This window comes from Schistocerca cancellata, chromosome 1 (assembly GCF_023864275.1).
Source record: "Schistocerca cancellata isolate TAMUIC-IGC-003103 chromosome 1, iqSchCanc2.1, whole genome shotgun sequence".
Classification (NCBI taxonomy): Eukaryota; Metazoa; Arthropoda; class Insecta; order Orthoptera; family Acrididae; genus Schistocerca; species Schistocerca cancellata.
This window is the reverse complement of record NC_064626.1, coordinates 571,942,640-571,965,431: the sequence shown is the minus strand read 5'-3', so window position 1 is coordinate 571,965,431 and position 22,792 is coordinate 571,942,640. Positions and strand designations below refer to the sequence as shown.

Here is a 22,792-nt window from a genome sequence, read left to right as displayed (position 1 = left end):
TCAAAAAAACTACATATACTGCCCTGTTCTGAGCAGTCTCGGGCAAAGAAATAATCCTCCAATAAATACAGGCGCGCCAAACTCTGGCCAATGAGAAAACCGTTAAGGAGTTGTCTTGTGTCATCAAAGAATCTGTCTAAAATCTTCTCTAATCAACCAACTTCCCACCAATACCATTTCTAGAGCATTGGATGTTGTGATTCCACGGGTGTTTATAAATTAGTTATACAAAATTAACCTTTAATAGTGAAAAAGGGAAATTACGGAAATGTTTGATACAGCACTGAATGCAATGTATCTTCAAGGTTTATTTACAAGTGCTCAATGTAGCAACCTTTAGCAACACGACAAATGTCCCATCTGCAATCAGTTTCCTGCAAAATCCTATGAAGCAAGTCTGCTTGTATTATCCGTCGCCGCAGCTCGTCGACGATTCGCGGGAGCGGAGGACCAAACATTCTATCTTTGATGTAACCCCATACACAGAAGTCGACTCTGGTTAAGTCAGGTGATCAAGTTGGCCAGGATATTGTTCCATCACGACCAAGCCAAGTCAGCACATTCCTACGGAGATATACGACAACTTCACGATGATAATGTGGTGGGGCGCCATCTTGTTGGAAAATAAGTTCTGTGCCCATATCGTGCTGTAACTCATGCCTTACACAATGTTTAAGCACGTCCAGGTACGATATGGCAATTACAGTTGACTCGGCAAAAAGAAAACACCGTAAATATTGTTGCAAAAAAAAAAGATTTTGTAATAAATCTTGTTGCAGCTTACAGTGCAAAGGAACATTTATCTTAGGTGAGTCCCGCATATGTTCGATTACGTGACGTCATTTCTGCTCAACATTGTGCTGACTCACTTAACCTCAGGTACGGAAGGTGGCTTTCGTCACTGAACACAATGTTATTTAGCATAGCATCTTCAGTCTGCATTTTGTTTAACATTTCTGCATAAAACTCAGCTAGTTTCTCTAGGTCACTTTCTCTTAAAGCTTTCAGCAGTTCCAATTTGTAGGGCATGAATGACAGGTGATTCTGTAATACCTTTCACACTGCAACACCAGACATATTCAATTGTAAGTTGGCGCGTCTTTATTTACCCAGATTACGAATGTAAAACCGCCGAACTTGTTCAATTGCTGCGTCAAAGACCGCTGGCCAACCGTAACCCAGTATCCTATGTGATACACAGTTTCGACGAAACAGTGGTACCAATTAATAACAGTTGTCTTTCAGGTGGTAGCTTGCGATGTTTAGTCCTGAACTGTCTCTGAACTCTGGTACAGTATTGGGAATCATGAATCCATAAATAACACCGTGCACGCTCTGCACCGTTATACGACTCCATGATGACTGAGTAAGTCATTTGTACACGCCACCTAGCGGGAACGTCAGAATCTAACAGTGTTAGACAGGGAATATACTGCATTCAGTGCTGTATCCAAAACTTCTGTAAGCTATTTATGATTTTGATAATTGAAGGTTACTTTTTTAAAAGTAATTTATAAACACCCGGTACTTCTTAAGAATTTCCAATGAGGACATCTCCCGCCTTTTGGTTGGTAGAACTCCGCCCTCCACAATGGCTGTTGTCTGACTGACACAAACTGCTTTCACCAGGAGACAGAAAATACATAAAACAAAATCAAATAGCGTTGATTCTGTCGAGAGGCCAGGACACAGGGATCTGTGCAAACTGTTCCCCACTCCAACTGCCTTGTGGAGACACTGCGGTCAGTAAAATATACTCTGAGAAGCGCAAACTGACCGACGTGGCTCTGGTTTTAAAACGGCTTCCTACAAGATGCACTATTCTCGTGTTTTAGCCAGACTCGCACTGGTCCCCACAGCTCACTGGAGAAGCTTGAGGAGCTACCGGAACGACACCTAACTGCATTATGGCAGAAGAAACATCCAGTTTCTCGTAGACATCTCTCAGATGTAAAAACACGTCTACAAACTTCCATTTATGCGCACAACTCCTCCTTGGTGTTGCGATTTCCTTTCCTTCAGTGTATTTTTAGTGCAATACGGACACGCAAGCAGATGGGGTATAAGAAACCCAACAGACTGCAATTAACTCAGAAAAAAGCCGCTGAAATCCATGAGTGCCTTATACGAAATAAAAATATTTGAAAACTAAAATAAACCGATAAAATCTTTTATGAAATTATATATCTAAAAGTAAGGAATAAAAAAGAGAAACATGCTACACACCTCTCTCAATAACGCTCGAGATTATGGACAGCAACTGAGATGTCGATGAGAATTTAGAGTTCAATGATTTTCTTAGAATTTTGAACAGTACTGGAGGATATTTGTCTGCTAGATTACGTAGAACGTGCCGTCTGCTGTTTAGTGGTCTTGAGATATTATTGTTGAATGATGCGGAGGAACGTCAAATGTTTATTTAATGCATTTTACTTATTACTTTTAAACAAATATTTCCATAAAACAATTGACCGTTTTGTATTTTCAGATTTTGTTCACAAGGTATGAAATATAATATACGGTGAACATTAATAAAGCGGATAAACTGCAGGGACAGATTTATGACTGGAAATGAAGGAAAAAGGTCCTATGAACACATATCTGGAAATGCATCTTTACCACGGTACTTGGCGCTGACGAATGAAAGTTGCTCTGACCACGTACTGCGTCTTTAGCCTACAGAGGAAGATTATGCAGATTGATGTTGTCAGTTCTGGTAAAGGTTGCTTCGTCGGTAAAAAGGACTAATGACAGAAATCCCTTAATTGTGATGGTCTGGTGCAAAAACCGACAAAATCCGTCCCACAGAGGGAAATCCGCTGCTGATAATCCTTGCACTCGTTGCAGTTGACAGGGATAGTAGCGTTTGTCATGTAAGATACAATCGTATGTTGGCTTACAGCTCGTTCGCGGGCGACTTGCCTGGAGCCTGTCTAGGAATCTTCTCAGTATCGTGTAGAACATGGTCTGCCAAATCTGATGTATGCACAGTCCGCCGGCTGCCCACATGTTCGTCTGTCTGAAAGAACCCATGAACACACAAACGCCCAAAAAGGGCTTGATATGTTGTCTGATGTGGTTGGTGTCTGTGAGTGTGCTTGTTTTCGTATAGTCCTGCTGCTTCTCGACCGTTTCCATCACCATGGCCTTTCAGAAACACCATCTCGGCTTGTTCCCGAAATGAATACCGGACATTCTGCTGCTTACAGTATGCTGCGTCAACCACACAGCCTATAACACACAAGGAACACACGGCATGTGGTCAGACGAACTGTAATTCGTCAGTGCCGTCTACAATGGCAACGACGCATTTCCAGACACGTTCGTAGTACCTTTCCTCCTCCATTTCCATTCCGGAATTCATCCCTGCAGTTTGCCGGTTTTACTAATGTTCACCCTTTATGTTTAAAAATCAGTGAGTATTCTATTATTTCTAAAAGTACGTTGACGAAAAGAAAACGAGTTTCTGTTTGTACTGAGATCTGCTATTTAATTTTTCAACAAGAAAGAAAAAAAGAAAAGAAAGAACGCAAGAAAGAATGAATCTATGTGCCCAACTAAACCACGCTCTAAGCATACTTTTTTTTTTTAAACTAGATCTCATGTTGGCCATTTTGATGACTCATTTGTCAGTTTCCCAGTCTACATTTGGATATGAAAATTCGGACAAGAATTCTTTCTGGAACACTACACATCATGCTGGTCAGTTTGATACCGTATTTGCCGATTTCCTACTCTTCCTTTGTTTATAAAAATTCGGACAAAAATCAATTTTGTAATTTCTAGGGAGTGTTGTTTTCACTCCGCTCAATCACGGGAAGACCGAAAGGGACCGAAGACGAAGACGAAGGAGAAAAACACTCAGAATATATCCGTGAGTGAAGTCTGAAATTTTGTTGGGAATACATAGTTACATTCATAATTTATAAAAAAAAAAAACAGCTACCAGCCACGTGTATGGTTTAAAAAGGTTTATTATCTTCAGACCATGACCGGTTTCGGATTTTTCTTTACAAATCCATCTTCAGATGGCAGTTACAAGCATTCTAAGTTAGACCTAGTTTTGTTTTAGTTATTCGTTTGCAGCAGAGCTATGTAGTTCTGCCTGACGAAATATTCGTGCGTTTATATTTTCGAGCGCAAGCTTAACACACTTTTCAATATGCACTATGTGAGTGCTATTCCAGTCAATGGACATCACTTTCAACCTCATCATCTTAATTACACACGCAGCACACACAAATAACGTTTACAAAACGTGGCCCAGCTTCATATTACAAACGTTTGTAATATGAAGCTGGGCCACGTTTTGTAAACGTTATTCGTGTGTGCTGCGTGTGTAATTAAGATGATGAGGTTGAAAGTGATGTCCATTGACTGGAATAGCACTCACATAGTGCATATTGAAAAGTGTATTAAGCTTGCGCTCGAAAATATAAACGCACGAATATTTCGTCAGGCAGAACTACATAGCTCTGCTGCAAACGAATAACTAAAACAAAACTAGGTCTAACTTAGAATGCTTGTAACTGCCATCTGAAGATGGATTTGTAAAGAAAAATCCGAAACCGGTCATGGTCTGAAGAAAATAAACCTTTTTAAACCATACACGTGGCTGGTAGCTGTTTTTTATAAATTTTAAACCTTAGTACAACAGCCACGTTTCTCAACATGTCGACTTTCGACAAAATAGCGACACAGTTACATTGTTGTAATGTTTCTGTGCAAGCGGCCTGTAATTTCTGATTTTAGGATGTTCTTGAACTTCCCTAGCGGGCAGCGTTAGGAGCCGGGAGGCCACGCACCTCTATGCGGGTGTCGAGGTTCTGCGGGACGTCCCTGAGGTCCCTGGAGCTGCAGTCCGCTCCCAGCATGCCGTGCGTCCGCAGCACGACGCAGCCGCGTCCCTTCTCTGGAAGCTCGAAGGCCGCGCAGCAGAGCGCCGCCGCCAGCAACAGCAGCCACCACCAGATCATCTGGAACACGCACGTGCACGCAGCTGTAACCAGAGCCCCACCTGAGATCAGCATTTGCCGCTACGCTCGCTGCGGAATCGCAGCTGACACTCCGGCAGCGGCGCAGCCATACTTGCTAATGCTTCTCTAACGACCAACACCTGTCGCATATTGACAGAAGCGCGAGCGCTCACGTCCTTTCCATAATAAATTTCTGCTGAAACTTTAATAATTAGCGGCTCCTCTAAGCACAGTATGTTTCAGTGAAATCCAAGTTTTACCAGACATTTTCATTCTTCAATACGCGCTGCACTATGTTATACACTGAGATAACAAAAGTCATGGAGTAGCGACATGCAGATAGAGATTGAATCACGTACGCGAGGTATAAAAGGGCAGTGCGTTGAAGGAGGTGTCATTTTTAATTACATGATTCACGTACAAAGGTTTCCGAGGTGATTACGGACGCACGACGGGAGTTGACAGATTGTGAATGCGGTATGGTAGTTGAAGTTAAACGCACAGGAGATTAGATTTCGGTAATCTTTATGGACTTCAGCAATATGAGATCAACAGTGTATAGTGTGTGCCGAGAACACCAACTTCAGCCACTACCTCTGGCTACGGACAACGCAGGGGCCGACGACCTTCACTTAACGACCGAGAGCAGTGGCGTTTCTATAGCTTTGTTAGTGCTAACAGACGAGCAATACTGTGTCGATTAACCATATAAGTTAACACGGGACGTACGACGAACATATCCGTTAGAGCAGGCGAAATTTGGCGTTAAAGGGCTATGGCAGCATACGACCAACTTTAATGTCTTTGCTAACAACACGTCATCGGCCGCAGTACCTCTCCTGCACTCTTTACCATACTGGTCGGACCCTACACGACTGGAAAACCGTGGCCTTGGCGGGTGAGTCTCGATTTCTGTTTTTAAGAGCTGATGGTAGGGTTCGAGTGTGGTAAAGATCCCACGAAGGCATGGATCCAAGTTGTCAACTCGGCACTGTGCAAGCTGGTGGTGGCTCAATGTTGCCAGCTATATTTAAATGGAATGGACCGGGTACCCTGGTCCAACTGAACCGATCATTGACCCGAAATGGTAATTTTTGACAACCTGGAGACCATTTGCAGCATTTTAGGGACCCCATTTTATAGACGGCAGTGAGCCATGTCACTGGACCGCAGTTGTTCGCGGTAGATTCGAAGAACATTCTGGAGAATATCAGCGAATTATGTGCCCATTCAGATAGTTCGAAATGAATGGTCCAGAACACTTATGGGATATAATCAAGATATCAGTTCCTGCACCGACAATGCTTGCAGTTTTGGACTGCTGTAGAGACAGCATGGCTACTATTTCTGCAGGGGAATTCCAACAATTTGTTGAGTCCATGCCAAATCGAGTTTCTGCACTACGCCGAGAAAGAGGGGGTCAGACGCGATACTGGGAGATAACCCATGACTTTTGTCACCTCAGGTTACTATAGCAAAGAAAACTCCGGTAAAGACCGAAACTTGTTCCATAATGACTATTAGTAACTTAATTTAACGATTAACGCTTCCTTCTACTAAGACAAAACTACTACTGAATAATCCTTTCTCAAACTTATGACGAACACAAATAACATTACGTTAGGTATACTAGACATCCATACTTTTTTCTAACCAAGGGACCATACTTAACTTGCTGTGCGTGATTGTAGCCTACTGTATACTTTGCACAGTGTGCTGCCTGTATACTATTTATCTTCATTTTTCATGCTCCCAGTAGGTTCGTAGTGTCAGCAAGTCTTCGAAAAGTGAGGATTTTTTTAGTAATTGTAGACTAGAATGTGTCAAACTTGCTGTTAACTAATATACTCTTCACTATCGAATAAGTGACTATTTTATCACAGCAATAATGTAATATAAATGTTATATTAAAATTCTAGCAGAATATAAATGATTCCGGATTAAAGGAGGCCAGTCATCGAAAAGGGGAAGACAGACAGGAATTATTGACCTTTCCTGCCAGTGTGCACTGATTTAAATCACTGTCCACTAGAAGCTGATGTCAATTTCTTTGTGTCTTGATTCACAGCGGCTGCAGGATCAACTTATATATTTATATGGATATGGTGTCTGTTCTTTCGGACATGACCTGCAGCCGACTAGAACGGAATTAGAATTATATTAATACCTTCAGCTGCTAACGGACGTTAGCCGGTGGCTCAGATGGATAGAGCGTCTGCCATGTAACCAGGAGATCCTGGGTCCGAGTCCCGGTCGGGACACACATTTTCACCTGTCCCCGTTGATATGTATCAACGCCCGTTAGTAGCTGAAGGTATTAATATAATTATAATTTCGTTCAACTTATATATGTCGTCTGTTATTTCTGACAAGTCCGAAAGAACCAAAAGCAAGTTAGTTTTTTCTTCTTTCTGCTTGGCTATATATCACTCCGTCAACTGTCTTTCGACGAGTGGTCTCCTTTAATACAAAATTACTTACAACACAGCGATACAACTATATATTATTCCAGAGGTAGCACTGTGACAGCATGCGGCAACGACCTGTACTTTTACATCCCAGCGGCATCTTTGTTTTCATTTTTAGGTGCTTAATATCGGCTGCCGAGGTACTGAAAATACTTCTCTAATTTTTTAACTCTCAACATGTTCCAAAATTCTGGTGAATCACGCCAATTTATTTTTGAATTTAGTATTTTTATCCAGAACAACACATTGGCCAACAATATAAACTATTCATACATAAAATCTAAGCTCAGGACTGAGGAGGATACGAAGGTATGTATGTTACGATGGAGATTGTCAAAGTCAGGGCAACACAATCGCTGACCAACTCAACGATGCATTACACTGTAGTTTGCAATTGTACATTTAATGTAACCCGGTCATGAAGCACACTGACTACGGAAACTATGTTCGACTGTTAAGCAATTCACAAGGCAGGGGTTAGTAGTACTCATCTGCTTCTACTCAACCATTAACTAGTTTATCCATCGTCTAATACGAGTTGAGCAGCGGTGGTCGACTACAACCCGACTGCTGGAAGGAATTTCCCAACACCTGCATATCGTTTACAAGGTATGGTCGAAAGATGACACAGTATTTGCGACCCCGCAATTTAACACAGGTCAGGGGACGGACACCTCTGCGCTGATGGCACGCGACACTGTCGCTGGTGACCCGACACGTCGGATGGGGACGTTAATGTCACGCGGCACCTTGGTGAGGACAAAGGAAGACAGCGTTTTACGTCCCACCGGCGTAGAGGTCATCGGAAGTGGGCAAGGCAGGTAATCGACGCGCCCTTTTCACAAGAAGCAACCTGACATTTACTTTAAAACGTAGATAAAACTGGTAGGACACTGACTGGGACCCCAGTAGTCCTGAATACGTGTCCAACAACGGAAAGGTCTCAAGACACGATCAACCGGTTCGACTCAGATTTAGCTGTCCATTGTATAGTCCACACCTGCAAAATTTCTACGGTGCTCAATACTTTTAGCCAAGGGTGTACGTTACTGAGGCTGCTATGTGTCCAATCAATCTGACTACTTTACCTCGCCAGACAGTCGTTATGCCTCAGTCTGTTTTCAGCCAAGTACTACCAGCAATGAGAGTCAAACCTACTGATTTTCGTCAATCTTTGCGTATTTGAAAGTAAGAATAATTATTTTTGTAATGAAATCTTCAAGTCATTTACAGCGACTGCTTACCATTTCTCTGCATATATTCCTTTTCTTTTCCTCCTAATAAGCCTAACGTTTGTACACATTGGTACTTCTGGAAAATGTTGACACTGTATATACTGCTGAAATTCTGCAGGTGTTCTTCAGCACGGCGCGCTTTTTTTGTCAGCGTGTGTCGCAGTGGATGTATACGCAGTAGCACCAGCTAACCAGTATTTGTGGAAGCTATTCGCGAAGTCGGGCGCCACACCGATCAACACGTACGGTCACCTCGATACATTGGGAGGAAATAGCTGCCTCCTTCTACATCTCTGGCCTTGTCTATCTGCACTATTGCTGTAAACCTATATGCAACAGAGTCGAGGCTGCGTTTGATAGGAGCGATCATCTATCAAAGTATTTGAATTAGGGTTGACACAAACCTGAGTAATTTTAAAAACTCTACCCAGTGGGATAATTGTATTTTATGGGTTTTAATCAATGTTTTGGGATTTTCTCAAAATATATTCAGCTAATTCTTATGATTAATTCATTCAAAACACTAATCCATTCTTGCAACTACTTTTAGTGTTAAAATTGGAATACAACAGTCTGAAGAACTCTCTGCTAACATTAGCAAAATCTTTGACAGTATTAATAATATGATGCTTATCTTCTCTAACAACTGTCGGAGGTTTGTACAATCTTAGTTCTTTGCCAAGCAGTCAGCACAAATATTGCACAAGCTGTCGAACTGTGGACTGATATTGTAGAAAGTCCTGATGTGGAACCCAACAAAAAAACCAAGGGAACAAGCACTAGAACCCTTTCATTAATTTACCAGTATGTTAGATCCAGGGTTTAGAGGGAGGGGATTAACTACTGAACAAGAAGAGTGTACTGAAATGTGGCTCTGAGATGCATCCAGATTGAATTGCAAATGTTTGTCTTTCAGGATTGCTGATTGTGATTATCTCTCAGACACTGATGTCATTTTAACTAAGTTCCATTCAAACAAATGAATGAAAACAGAAAATTTATCAACAGGATTTATTACTTTTGTGGAAAGCCTCATTCCTTCTCCTACTGCATCCACTGAGAGAATCTTCTCCACCTATGAGATTGTTTGGTCAAAATTAAAAAAATAATTTAGGAGAGGAAAAAAGCCAAGAAATTAGTCCAGTTCTGTAAGTTTCTGTTATTCCCCAAAAGCACTAAATTGTACTTTACAGCAGTTGCGTTTCTACGTGAAGTTAAAGTTTTTCTGGAAGTGTAAATTTTATTTAACTCTTTTCCTTATACTGCAAGAAAAGTTTAAACGCAATATTAATTAAATTATTTCCTGTTTTTCGTCATTATAGTTGGTTTTATTGGGTTGCTTTTTTAAATTTTTTCTCGGCTTAAATTACAACAACCCAGATTTTAATTTTATGTAGCCTCCGGAGACAAGAGCAGGTGCAGCAGGTGATTGCCTCTTACATTAAAGGCTTTGTTGGTAATTTGCATTATTTGTTTGAGAAAATTAGGATATACAGGGTAGTCCACTGATAGTGACCGGGCCAAATATCTCACGAAATGAACATCAAACGAAGAAAACTAGAAATAACGAAATTCGTCTATCTTGAAGGGGGAGACCAGATGGTGCTATGGTTGGCCCGCTAGATGGCGCTGCCAAAGGTCAAGGTTTTTTAAAACAGGAACCCCCATTTTTATTACATATTCGTGTAGTACGTAGAGAAATATGAATGTTTTAGTTGGACCACTTTTTTCGCTTTGTGATAGATGGCGCTGTAATAGTCACAAACGTATAAGTACACAGCATCACGTAACATTCCGCCAGTGCGGACGGTATTTCTTTGCGATATATTACCCGTGTTAAAATGGACCGTTTACCAATTGCGGAAGATGTCGATATCGTGTTAATATATGGCTATTGTGATCAAAATGCCCAACGGGCGTGCGCTACGTATGCTGCTCGGTATCCTGGACGACATCATCCAAGTGTCTGGACCGTTCGCCGGATAGTTACGTTTAAGGAAACAGGAAGTGATCAGTCACATGTGAAACGTCAACCACGACCTGCAACAAATGATGATGCACATCAGTAGCAGACAAATTGCACGAGAAACTGGAATCTCAAAAATCGGTGTTGAGAACGCTACATCAACATCGATTGGAGCCTCATCATATCTCTATGCACCAGGAATTGCATGGCGACGACTCTGAACGTCGTGAGTAGTTCTGTCAGTGGGCACAAGAGAAATTACGGGACGATGACAGATTTTTCGCACGCGTTCTGTATAGTGACGAAGCGTCATTCACCAACAGCAGTAACGTAAACCGGCATAATATGCACTATTGGGCAACGGATAAACCACGATGACTGCACCAAGTGGAACATCAGCGACCCTTGTGGGTTAATGTATGGTGCGGCATTAAGGGAAGGATAATTGGCCTCCATTTTATCGATGGCAATCTAAATGGTGCAGTGTACGCTCATTTCCTACGTAATGTTCTACCGATGTTACTACAAGATGTTTCACTGCATGACAGAATGGCGATGTACTTCCAACATGATGGATGTCCGGCACCTGTTACCAACTGTTCGTCTAAAATTGTTAGCCATACGTTGTGACGATTACAGCACCATCTATCACAAAGCGAGAAAAGTGGTCCAACTAAAATATTCATATTTCTCTACGCACTACACGAATATGTATTAAAAATGAGGGTTCCTATTAAAAAAAGCAGTTGATAAGCGTTTGACCTATGGCAACGCCATCTAGCGGGCCAACCATAGCGCCATCTGGTTTCCCCCTTCAAGCTAGACAAGTTTCGTTCTTTGTAGTTTTTTCGTTTGATGCTTATTTCGTGAGATATTTGGCTCGGTCACGATCAATGGACCACCCTGTATATTGTGAATGTCTGCCCGCATATATATAGCGAGCCACCTTACGATGGGTGGCAGAGGATACTTTATGTATCACATATCATGGAGCCCCCCTCCTGCAATCCTATTTCATTCACAAATGGTACGTTGGAGTATCAAGAATCTGTAAGGCCCCGGATTATCTCTAATTTATCAGTAACTTCGCGATATGTATGTTGGAAGCGATAATCTTGTGTATTACCTGACTATACTTGAGACGACTGATCTCGGAATTTCAGTACTCTGCGTGATGCACAACGCCTGTTCTGTAGCGTCTGTTTCTGGACTTGAGCATTTCCGCAACAGTCGTCGCTTTCCGAACGAGCCAATGACACAATACGTCGTAACCCACAAAGACTGACGACAGTACTCAAGAAAGATTATAGCTGTGACTTCTGATGTCGACGGGATCCGGCTGCATACCCGGAAATTATTAGAAGAAGATTATAGCTTCTTAATATACCGCATCGGACTGACTGACGAGTAGTGGGGCTCTCATCTGTTCATCACATTTGTTGCTACCAATAATAGTGTGCTTTAAATACGATCATTAATAAAATATCTTAACGAGAACATTTTAATACAGAATTTTACTACCGTTTGAGTTTATTTTCAAATTATCAGTTAATGCCTATACGTTTGAAGTCAAACGCGTCCCCTTTATGCAGTGTGTCCCTCCATAACGGCTGTTAGTCGCGTTTTCTCTTGTGTTTCGCCAGATATTTGCAGTTTCGTTTTTGAACTGTGTAGCTGGAGTCAGCCCAAACAAATACTGCTCATTTCATGCGACGCCCAGTGTCTACGGAAAGCGTAGATTTGTTTCCCTTCTCAAACAAAATGATTTTTAAAGCGGAATTTTACGTGCCCATTTGATAGGGCACCGCGCAGGGTAGCCGCGTGGCCTGGGGCGCCTTGTTACGGTTTGCGCGGCTGCCCCCGTCGGAGGTTCGAATCGTCCCTCGGGCGCGTGTGTGTGTGTGTGTGTGTGTGTGTGTGTGTGTGTGTGTGTGTGGTCCTTAGCCTAAGATTAAGTGGTGTGTAAGCCTAGGGACCTATGACCTCAGCAGTTCGGTCCCTTAGGAACTTACCAACAATTTCCATTTCCCCATTCGATAGAGCAGCCCCACATTAGTCCAGTGTGGTATCTGTTTTATCCGTATATATTAACACGGACAGTGAAACACTAAGAATAACCTATGCTCCAGCAGCGGCAACACCGACCATTCTCCCATGAGTAATACCGCCACGCAGCACCACCGCTGCTCGCGTACAGGTCATGCTTCATTTTTTACTGTCCCTGTTAGAACACATCGATAAAACATATCACACTGGACTAATGTGGGACCGCTCTATCGAATGGACACGTAAAATTACGCTTTGAAAATCATTCTGTTTGTAACGGAAAACAAACCGGCGCTTTTCGTCGACATTGAGCGTATCATGAAAAACGTGATGGGTAGTATTTGTTTGGGCTGACTACAGCTACACAATGCAAAAACAAAATTGCAAATATCTGCCGAAACACCGGAGAAAATGCGCCTGACTACTCTTAGGAGAGACAGTCAGTATAACAATTCTGCCTGTCTTAGTGGTCAGTGTAGATATCATGTATTAGTACTCCTGAAGTTAATTTAACGCAAGTTTGGTTTGCTACTTTTATCGTTCTTGGTAGCAAAACGTCATAGTTAACACCTATATACGTTCAACAAACAATAAACAGCCGTTATGAGAATGCATTTGTCGTAGCGCGAATTTTGGTACGCTGGAAGTCGTCGTAATATAAACTTCCACTGAACGTTGGATCACCATAGGGATATCCGGTACTTTCTGCACATCTCTCACATACTATCTGAGCGGTTGTATCTAGACATCAATCAGTGGACACTAACATAGAATGTGTCCATCCTTCGACTTTACAATTTGACCTCTTGTGATTACAGTGAGGGCGGCAACTAAATGTTTGTGGAGGAACGACAGCCCATTCTATCTGATGAGCTGAAAGTAATTATGCTGAAGGCTGGGATCTGGAGCGAAGTTCATGATTTAGCTAATTCTGAAGGTGTTCACGTCGGTGTTCTATGCACGCCAATCCGTTTCGAGAATGTTATTGCCCATAAACCATTGTCTACAATTACTGCTTCCTGTGAGGGTGCATTTCGTGCTGGTACAGTCAACTGTCTTCTCCCAATTGTTCCTTACTGTGTGGAGTACACAATGCTGTAAAACGTGTACATATCCTTCCGGATTTAGCGTATTCTCAAGTGCCGTTAAGCGACCCCACAACCACGAGGAACAGCCCTATACCTCAACACCACCTCCTCCGTACTTCATTGTTCGCGCTGTACGTGACGGCAGGTATAGGTTTCCAGGCATTCGCCGAACTCTCACTCTTCCACTGGATTGCCATGCGGTGTAGCGTGATTCATCGCTCCAACTCATTCGTTTCATGTCATCATCTGTCCTGAGGAGTCGCTCTTTACACCACTCAAGAGTCGCTTAGCACTGACTAGAAATCTCTAGTTCATGAGGAGATGCTCGACCATTGTATCGCATACTTTTTAACACCCTACCCACAGTCGCTGAGCTAGCTGGAGAACTGGTACTACTACGAAACTCACGAATGGTCCCTTCCCCACACGGCATGCCCTTTTTTTCAGCCACTTTTGGCGATGCTCCACAGCGCCTGTTCTTCAGGAAATGAGATCTGCCTCGTCTTGGTTCGCCTGTGGTCGCTCCTTCTTGTTTACATTTAACAGCCACGTCAACAGCAGTCGATTCGAGCAACTGTATAAGGGATGAGACGTCCCTGATATATTTGTTACTTCGGCGACATCAAATGCCTAGTCCGTGTCATCATCTCTCCTGACCGACCCACTGAGGTGTTACTACTTCTCTATTGACAACACTATACTCCACGCCACCACCTCTACTGGCGAATCCGCCTCTCGTGACATCTAGTCGCCAATTCCGCATTACATAGGGATGTCCAAATACTTTTAGTGTTTCATGCCTCAATATGTAAAAACGAGATCCTTACAGAGTCCCTTTGTTGTCTTTACATCCGACTGTTCAGAACCCATTTTCTCTAGCACGAGTGAACGTATCAACTTCAAATTCATGTCACACACCAACAACGAAAACTCCCATCGCACCCCCGTACGATTTACTGGTAAGATGGTCCAGTGAATATCCCGTCAAAAACTGATCACAGATCAAGCATGTAAACAAAAAAAGTGTACTGAGCAATGAAAAAGGAAGTAAAATCGAAACAGTGAATGGTCGAAGCTGAAGATGTGCAACATAGAGCTAACTGAAATAGCCACGGCGTCGTCGTTATGTGGTCACATATTGCACGTTGTACCATCATACAGCGAGACGTTCAGAGGTGGTGGTCCAGATTGCTGTACACACCGATACCTCTAATAAACACGTACTCTTGCATTGATGCAAGCCTATATTCATCGTGGAATACTATCCAAAAGTTCATCAAGGCACTGTTGGTCCCGATTATCCCACTCCTCAACGGCGATTCGGCGTAGATCCCTCAGAGTGGTTGGTGGGCCACGTCGTCCATTAACAGCCGTTTTTAATCTATCCCAGGCATGTCCGATAGGGCTCACGTCTGGAGAAAATGTTGGCCACTCTAGTCGAGCGATGTCGTTATCTGGAAGGAAGTCATTCACAAGATGGGCAAGATGGGGGCGCGAATTGTCGTCCATGTAGACGAATGCCTCGAAAATATGCTGCCGATATGGTTGCACTATCGGTCGGAGGATGGCATTCATGTATCTTACAGCCGTTACGGCGCCTTCCATGATCACCAGCGGCGTACGTTGGCCCCACATAATGCCATCCCAAAACAACAGGGAACCTCCACCTTGCTGCTCTCGCTGGACAATGTGTCTAAGGCTTTCAGCCTGACCGCATTGGCTCCAAACACGTCTCCGACGATTGTCTGATTGAAGGCAAATGCGACACTCATCGGTGAAGAGAACGTGATGCCAATCCTTAGCGGTCCATTCGGCACGTTGTTGGGCCCATCTGTACCGCGCTGTATGGTATCGTGGTTGCAAACATGGACCTCACCCTGGACGTCGGGAGTAAAGTTGCCGGTCATGCAGCCTACGGCACACAGTATGAGTCGTAACACTGCGTTCTGTGGGTGCACGAAAAGCATTATTCGACACGGTAGCGTCGCTGTCAGGGTTCCTCAGAGCCATAATCCGAAGGTAGCGATCATCCACTGCAGTAGTGGCCCTTGGGCGGCCTGAGCGAGGCATGTCATCGACAGTTTCTGTCTCTCTATATCTCCTCCATGTTCGAACAACATCGGTTTGATTCACTCCGAGACGCCTGGACACTTCCCTTGTTGAGAGCCCTTCCTGGCACAAAGTAACAATGTGGACGCGATCGAAGCGCGGTATTGACTGTCTAGGCATGTTTGAACTACAGACAACACGAATCGTTTATCTACAAAATCCACAGTCAACGTATATCTTCAGGAGTTCTGGAAACCGGGGTGATACAAAACTTTGATGTGTGTATATATTCATAAAATTATGAACGGTCCGTCCAGTCGTTGCCGTGTCTGTTCGCTGTATTGAAATTTGTGCATGTGGTGTGGTGTGACGTCCATTTGCAACAGCGAGATGTAAGGATGCACCTCCAGAAGTACGTACGTCCTATTTGTTCTATCCAAGTACGACATGATGTTACTCTTGCGTTCCGTTTTGGAAGCTTTGACTCTTGAATTCCTTTCTTGTAACATACTTCACACTCTTATTTGTTGTTTTCAGTTCTGTGAGTGACCTAGCCGAGATCTTTCATTCTCTCACTATTCATCACATTTACTTGCGATGGTAATATATTCTTATAACATGACACATATTCTTTAACCAATGTATAATATGGTAATTGCCAAGACTACAGAAGGAAAACAGACACGTCGATGATCGGACGGTTCTTTCATAATTTTGTGAAAAAAGAAAAAGTGGCATGAGTGAGATTTGAAAACGGATCTCCCGCGTAGCAGTCCAGCACCGTGACCACACAACCACGACGCCATAGTTTTTACAGTACGCTGGATGTTACACACATTGAGCTTGAAGCGTTCACTGTTTCTATTTCTCTTCTTTTTTCGCAATTCAGTACATCATATTGTTTTCACGCTTTATCTGTGTTCCGTTTCTGACGGGGTATGCACTAGACCATTTTACCATTGAATCTGAGGGGGCTGCGGTGGAGAGATTACATTGTAAAGACGATGGTCCCTTGAAGGTGTAAAAATTAATCTTCTACGTCAATGCAATCGAAAGATACGACCACTTATGTCACATATTTTGATATTCGAAAACGTACTTTTCAAAACCTATAGGATACTTCCTGTTGATCTCGTATCATGAAATTAAGGAAGGTTTAACAGTAAAAAACTGACCGAAAAAGCCTTGGAAGGCCCAACGGTACCGACCGGTCGCCGTGTCATCCTTAGCCCACAGGCGTCTCTGGATGCGGGTATGGAGGGGCATGTGGTCAGCTCACCGCTCTCCCGACCGTAAGTCAGTTTACGAGAGTGGAGCCGCTACTTCTCAATCAAGTAGCTCCTCAGTTTGCCTCAAGTGCTGAATGCACCCCGCTTGCGAACAGCGTTCGGCAGAGCGGATGGTCACCCATCCAAGTGCTAGCCCAGCCCGACAGCGCTTAACTTCGGTGATCTGACGGAAACCGGTCTTACCACTGCGGCAAGGCCGTTGGCTCAACAGTACAAGCAAAGGGTAAAATCCCAAACTGTTAATTTGTGATTACATCACACGAAAAAGTGTTTCTTTTGAAGTTTGTTGTCCGACTTCAGGCTTGGAATTAAAACATTCTCTAAAGTCTTTGAATCCCTGGGACCGATATTCTGCCAGTATCATTGTTCGTAAGGGGCAAAACTCATCAATATCCTCGATGATCGAAATGAACGAACTGCCTATATACATAATTAAATTTATACGGAATCTATAGTGCGCGAATCCTACTCACAATTGACCAATTTTTGACCAGGTAGTTTAGATCGACTGTACTCAATGAAATCACTATGCAGACACACTGCTCTAACACAACCACTGGCTTCACATTCCAAACGCACTTTTTCGTTTCGCGACGACCTCGCCTACATAGCATCGCGTGTTCTGGTTGGCTGAGCGAGAGCTTAGGCGCTACGCTTAGAGGAGGAGGAGGAGGAGGAGGAGGAGGAGGAGATTAGTGTTTAACGTCCCATCGACAACGAGGTCATTAGAGACGGAGCGCAAGCTCGGGTGAAGGAAGGATGGGGAAGGAAATCGGCCGTGCCCTTTCAAAGGAACCATCCCGGCATTTGCCTGAAGCGATTTAGGGAAATCACGGAAAACCTAAATCAGGATGGCCGGAGACGGGGTTGGATAGTCGTTAAGTAGGTGTCGTACGCGAATGTTGTGTGTGGTCTTTGTAGACTGTCGTGTGGAGCTTGGACACCTGCTGCATGAGGAACTTGCGCAGGCGACGAGGTGTCGTTTTCTGCCTCATAAGGTGCGCTGCACTGCCGACGAGGCGTTCCCCGTGCTGGCGAGCGCGTTCTCTGCAGCCAAGTGCGGCCGTGTCGAATCGCGGGCTCTCTGCTCCTGCTTCCCACGGTAGCCACCGTCGGGACAATAGGCGAGATTATGGTTTCCAACAGCGACGGCACGACAGTTGCGTAAATACACGCCGAAATTATTGTTTCCTAACTCTGGGGATCTGACGTAACGGCCGCAATACCATCTGGCATCCACTGCAAAATGTCTACAGCACAGCCGCGCGGAGTGGTCGCGAGGTTTGAGGCGTCATGTCACGGACTGCGCGGCCCCTCCCGCAGGAGGTTCGAGTGCACCCTCGGGCATGGGTGCGAGTGTGTTGTTCTTAGCATAAGTTAGTTTAAGTAGTGTGTAAGTCTAGGGACCGATGAACTGAGCAGTTTGGCCCCTTAGGAATTCACACACATTTGAACTTTTTTTTTTTTTTTTTTTTTTTTTTTTTTTTTTACAGTACACGCAGGGTGACGAAATTTTTTATTTGTCTGATTTAGGCTGTTCTGGTTGGTACGTTGGTAGTAGAAAATATACTAGTGTCCAGAAATAAAGCAACAAACTGCAGTTTCCCTGCCTGTGCCTAATTCACAATATAATCATAAAAACTGTCGACAGATGTCCGTACCATAATGTTCTGCACGGAAAATGGCATTCCAGTTAACGGACAATCACGCCAATGATAATATCAGGGTACCTATTATAAAGGGCAGTGTTTGCCGGGTAACCCCATATCCACAATCGCTGTAGACACAGTCACAGACGGTGGATTATGGTACAGCGAAGAGTCCTACCAGGCTCTCTGCGGTTGAGGACCGTAGGCAGAATGGAAGCAGGACAGTCGCAATCTGACGTGGCCCGATGGCTTCATGAGAACCGGTTTTTTTTGTTTCTCGGATGTGGCGACAGTTTGTAGAGACAGAAGTTGTATCCTGAAGACCGGGGCAGGGCCCGCCATGTGTGACACCGGAAAGGGAGGAACGTTATTTGGCTGTTAGAGGACGAGGGTACCGCCTTAGTACTGTAGCGCGAGTAGAAGCGTTTTATCTATGCAAACGATGTACAGAAGGCTTCGGCAGAGTGACCTTTATTGTCGGAGACCTGCTGTATGTGTACCTGTGACACATCTTTACAGAAAGGAACGTGTAGAGTGGAGTCGTCAACGAGCCACATGGACGGTCGAACAGTGGGCCAATGTTCTTTTCACAGACGAGTCCCGATATGGTCTGGAAAGTATTTGACGAATTTGCATCTAGAGGGAACGTAGAACACGATTTAGGGACCCAAACACTGTAAAAAGACACTGATATCGAGGAGCATCCCTAATGGTGTGGGCAGGAATTATGCTGACCACCCTAACGCCTCTTCGTGAAATTTTGCGGGTGAATCGGCAAGGTTTAATTGCTGTCAGGTACTATGACGAGATCTTGGGACCTAGCGCGGTTGTTGCGAGGTGCTGTGGGCCAGACTTCGTATTGATGGACGCTAATGCTCGGCCTTACAGAGTACACGTGAGTGGCACTTCTTGGACGGAAGATATTGAACGCATGGGGTGGCATGCAGCATGTCGGGGATTCACTAGGTAGACGGTTTGCATCACAAGCATCCACCAACCACACACCGAGAAATGCGGGCAGCTTTGCAGGGAGAATGGCTGTTACTGCCCCAGGATGAGATTGATGACATCATGCACAGACGCTCTGTCATTGTCATGCCAATATTGCTAAAAAAGAAGAACATTTTCTACCTTTATGGATATTGCAGTTGTTTACGTGCTGTATTCTTTACATTGTTTCTACTTTACTGTCACCAGTTCGTACTGTTTTGTGATAAAATAAACGCAACTTTGCAAAATTTTCGTTTGTTGCTTTAATTTTGCACACCAGTGTAAGTTACCATTGCCACTTAGGTGACTCGTGCTTTTTTGTAACGGAGATGAAATGATTAAACAGAACCACAACAAGTCCCCGAGCGAAGGAATCTTCGACCAGGCAGATAATCGAACCAGGAACCCTAGGACCCATAGGCAGCGACTGTAGCCACTAGGCCTTTTGTTGTGGACACCAATCCAAGTAATACGTTTGTTATGAATGTGCAACGTGCCTGGCTATTATAGGTGCAAACAAAAGAGGGGAGACGGTGGGCGAGGAGGGGACAATGGGACAAGCAAATAATTCTAGTAATAAGAGGTCCTGAAACTATTGGTATCGCCGATACGACGTACGGACAAGTGCAGTCGTCATTCCAATGTTACCACACTGCTACATTCTGGCTGACGGTGTTCCTTGTAGTGAAAGGATGAGTACATGGTACGTGTGTGACTGTGTACCGATTTCGTCAACTTGCTGGGGAGCAAGAATATTCCCACGTGTATCACTCGTGGCTCGTCAATATGATGACTCCACAGGATGCCCCGACTTCAACCCGTTGATTTTTTTCTGTGTGATGTTATTTGAAAGCTGTGGCGCACTCACTCAAGCCCTTCTACAGCAATTACTTGTGACTCAATGCCCGAGTGCATGTCTTACAACTGGATGCCACTTCAGTGATTTGCGCGTCGCTGATCTACTCTAGTTATACTAGGGTAGTTTGATAAGTCTAGTAAAAAATGAAGAAGAAATGCTTATTTTGTAAGCAAGTCACTTTACTTCTCGGCGTAATCTCCTTTCTCGGGTACACAACTGGTCCAGCGATCCTCCAGCTTTTTCGGCCCATAGCGCAAAAACAAGTTCTGTAAACTCCCAGCAAGCCAAAGTTGTAAGTTAGGGGACAGGAAGAAGTCACTTTGGGGCTAAGTCTATTGAATAGGGTGGATGAGGAACTAATTCAGCGCAATTCACGCACTTTCGTCATTATCGCTTTTGTGTGGGAGGGTGCAATATCACTGAGAAACAGCACTTTTTGTGTGCCAACTTTGATCTTTTTTCATCCAAAGCAAATTTCAAACAATCCAACAATGAAGCGGAATAGAGTCCAGTTAGGGTCTGCCTTTTTCCAAGTAATCTATGATAATTATTCCTGAGAATTCCAGGAAAAAAAACCGTGAACATCACCTTATGAGCTGACAAAATGGTCGTCGCCTATTTCGGTGCTCTTTTCCAGCCTTTGTCCACTCTTTTGATGCCATTTTGACTCTGGTGTGTAATGATGGATCCACGTTTCATCAAGTCACAACTCGGCCCAAAATGTTTTGCTGATTGCGGTTAAAAGTCACCAAACATTGTGTTGAAATTTGCCGGATGCACTTCTGGTCGCCTGTGAGCAATCGTGGCATCCACTTCACACACAGCTTATTCGTAGCCAATTCTCCGTGCAGAATATTGTGCACTAGCTCAGTTGAGATGCCTATAGTCTCAGTAATTTCACGCATTTTTCTTCGGCGACGTTGCATCGTATCACGGATTTTATCGATGGTTTCCTTTGTGGTGACCTCAACTGAGCGGCAGGCGGGCGCTTCGTCTTCGGTGCTTGTCCGACCACGTTTAAATTCATTAACCGAACAGTAGATGGTCTTCAATGATAGCGCTGAGTCGGCGTGAACTTCATCCAATTATGTTTTGATTTGTGCGACAGTCCAGTTCTTTAAATAAAAGCATGCAACTCTCTTTTTTCATTTCCAATCGCATTCGACACACTGACCAATTCAGACAGCTTTCAACAATGAACTGCACGTTGTACATTGTTGAAATTCTTTATACTATCCTTTGAATACTCAAGCTTATCAACCATGCAGGTGGAACAAACATTTTCCATTCCTTCACGGAAATTTACCAGATTTATGAAACCACCCTCGTCCTATCGGGAAGATGGGACCTTCAGTTGGATGTGCAATCCCGCCCATGTGCAGTTCCTCGCTACTCTTCAGATCACTAAGAGGTGAAAGCTGGATTGAAGGCCAAGCGAAAATTTTCGTGGGCCGACAGTGATTCAGTGCCGTGACCTCTCGATCGTCAAGGCACACGTTCTATCGCTGGACTACCACGCCCGACAGACCTGCACATAGTACCGATGATCTTCGAGAATGCATTTTATATGGTTATCAGTGCATTTGAAAGAAGTCTGAGATTTCTGAACATGAGAGCCATTAATGAGGAGACTTGTTGAAACTTGTTTTCACATGAACGCCGGAGCGTATCTGCAGCGTGTGCTCTGTTGTAAGACGTTCAGGTACTCAACCTTAATACATGGAATCAGGGAAACCAGTCGTTTCTGGACCTATGTTTATTTGTTTGTTTTTTCGAATAAAAATCTGACAAAATTTTTCAACCGTCACAACATAATTACGTACTGAGTGTTATTAACGCCGGCCGCGGTGGCCGTGCGGTTCTAGGCGCTACAGTCCGGAACGGCGGGACTGCTACGGTCGCAGGTTCGAATCCTGCCTCGGGTATGGATGTGTGTGATGTCCTTAGGTTAGTTAGGTTTAAGTAGTTCTAAGTTCTAGGAGACTGATGACCTAAGATGTTAAGTCCCATAGTGCTCAGAGCCATTTGAACCATTTTTTTGTTATTAACGTCTACGGAGCCGTATAAATAAAATGTCTTGTTGGTAGTAGAAAACACGTTATAAATGATAATAGAAAATTCATTATCCCCAATATAGGTAAGCCACGATCCTCCAACTTTAGCACGATTATGGAATC

The 22,792-nt window shown here is 43.8% G+C and overlaps 1 protein-coding gene across 2 annotated transcripts in view; it reads right to left on the bottom strand.

The window, feature by feature from the left end:
• Positions 1-22,792, bottom strand: part of LOC126181628 (amphoterin-induced protein 3-like) — a 161,096-nt gene that overhangs the window by 21,069 nt on the left and 117,235 nt on the right. For both annotated transcript variants that reach the window (XM_049924787.1, XM_049924786.1), the window contains one exon: positions 4,806-4,976. In XM_049924787.1, the coding sequence (XP_049780744.1) occupies positions 4,806-4,976 (171 nt within the window). The remainder of the gene's footprint in view (positions 1-4,805; positions 4,977-22,792) is intronic.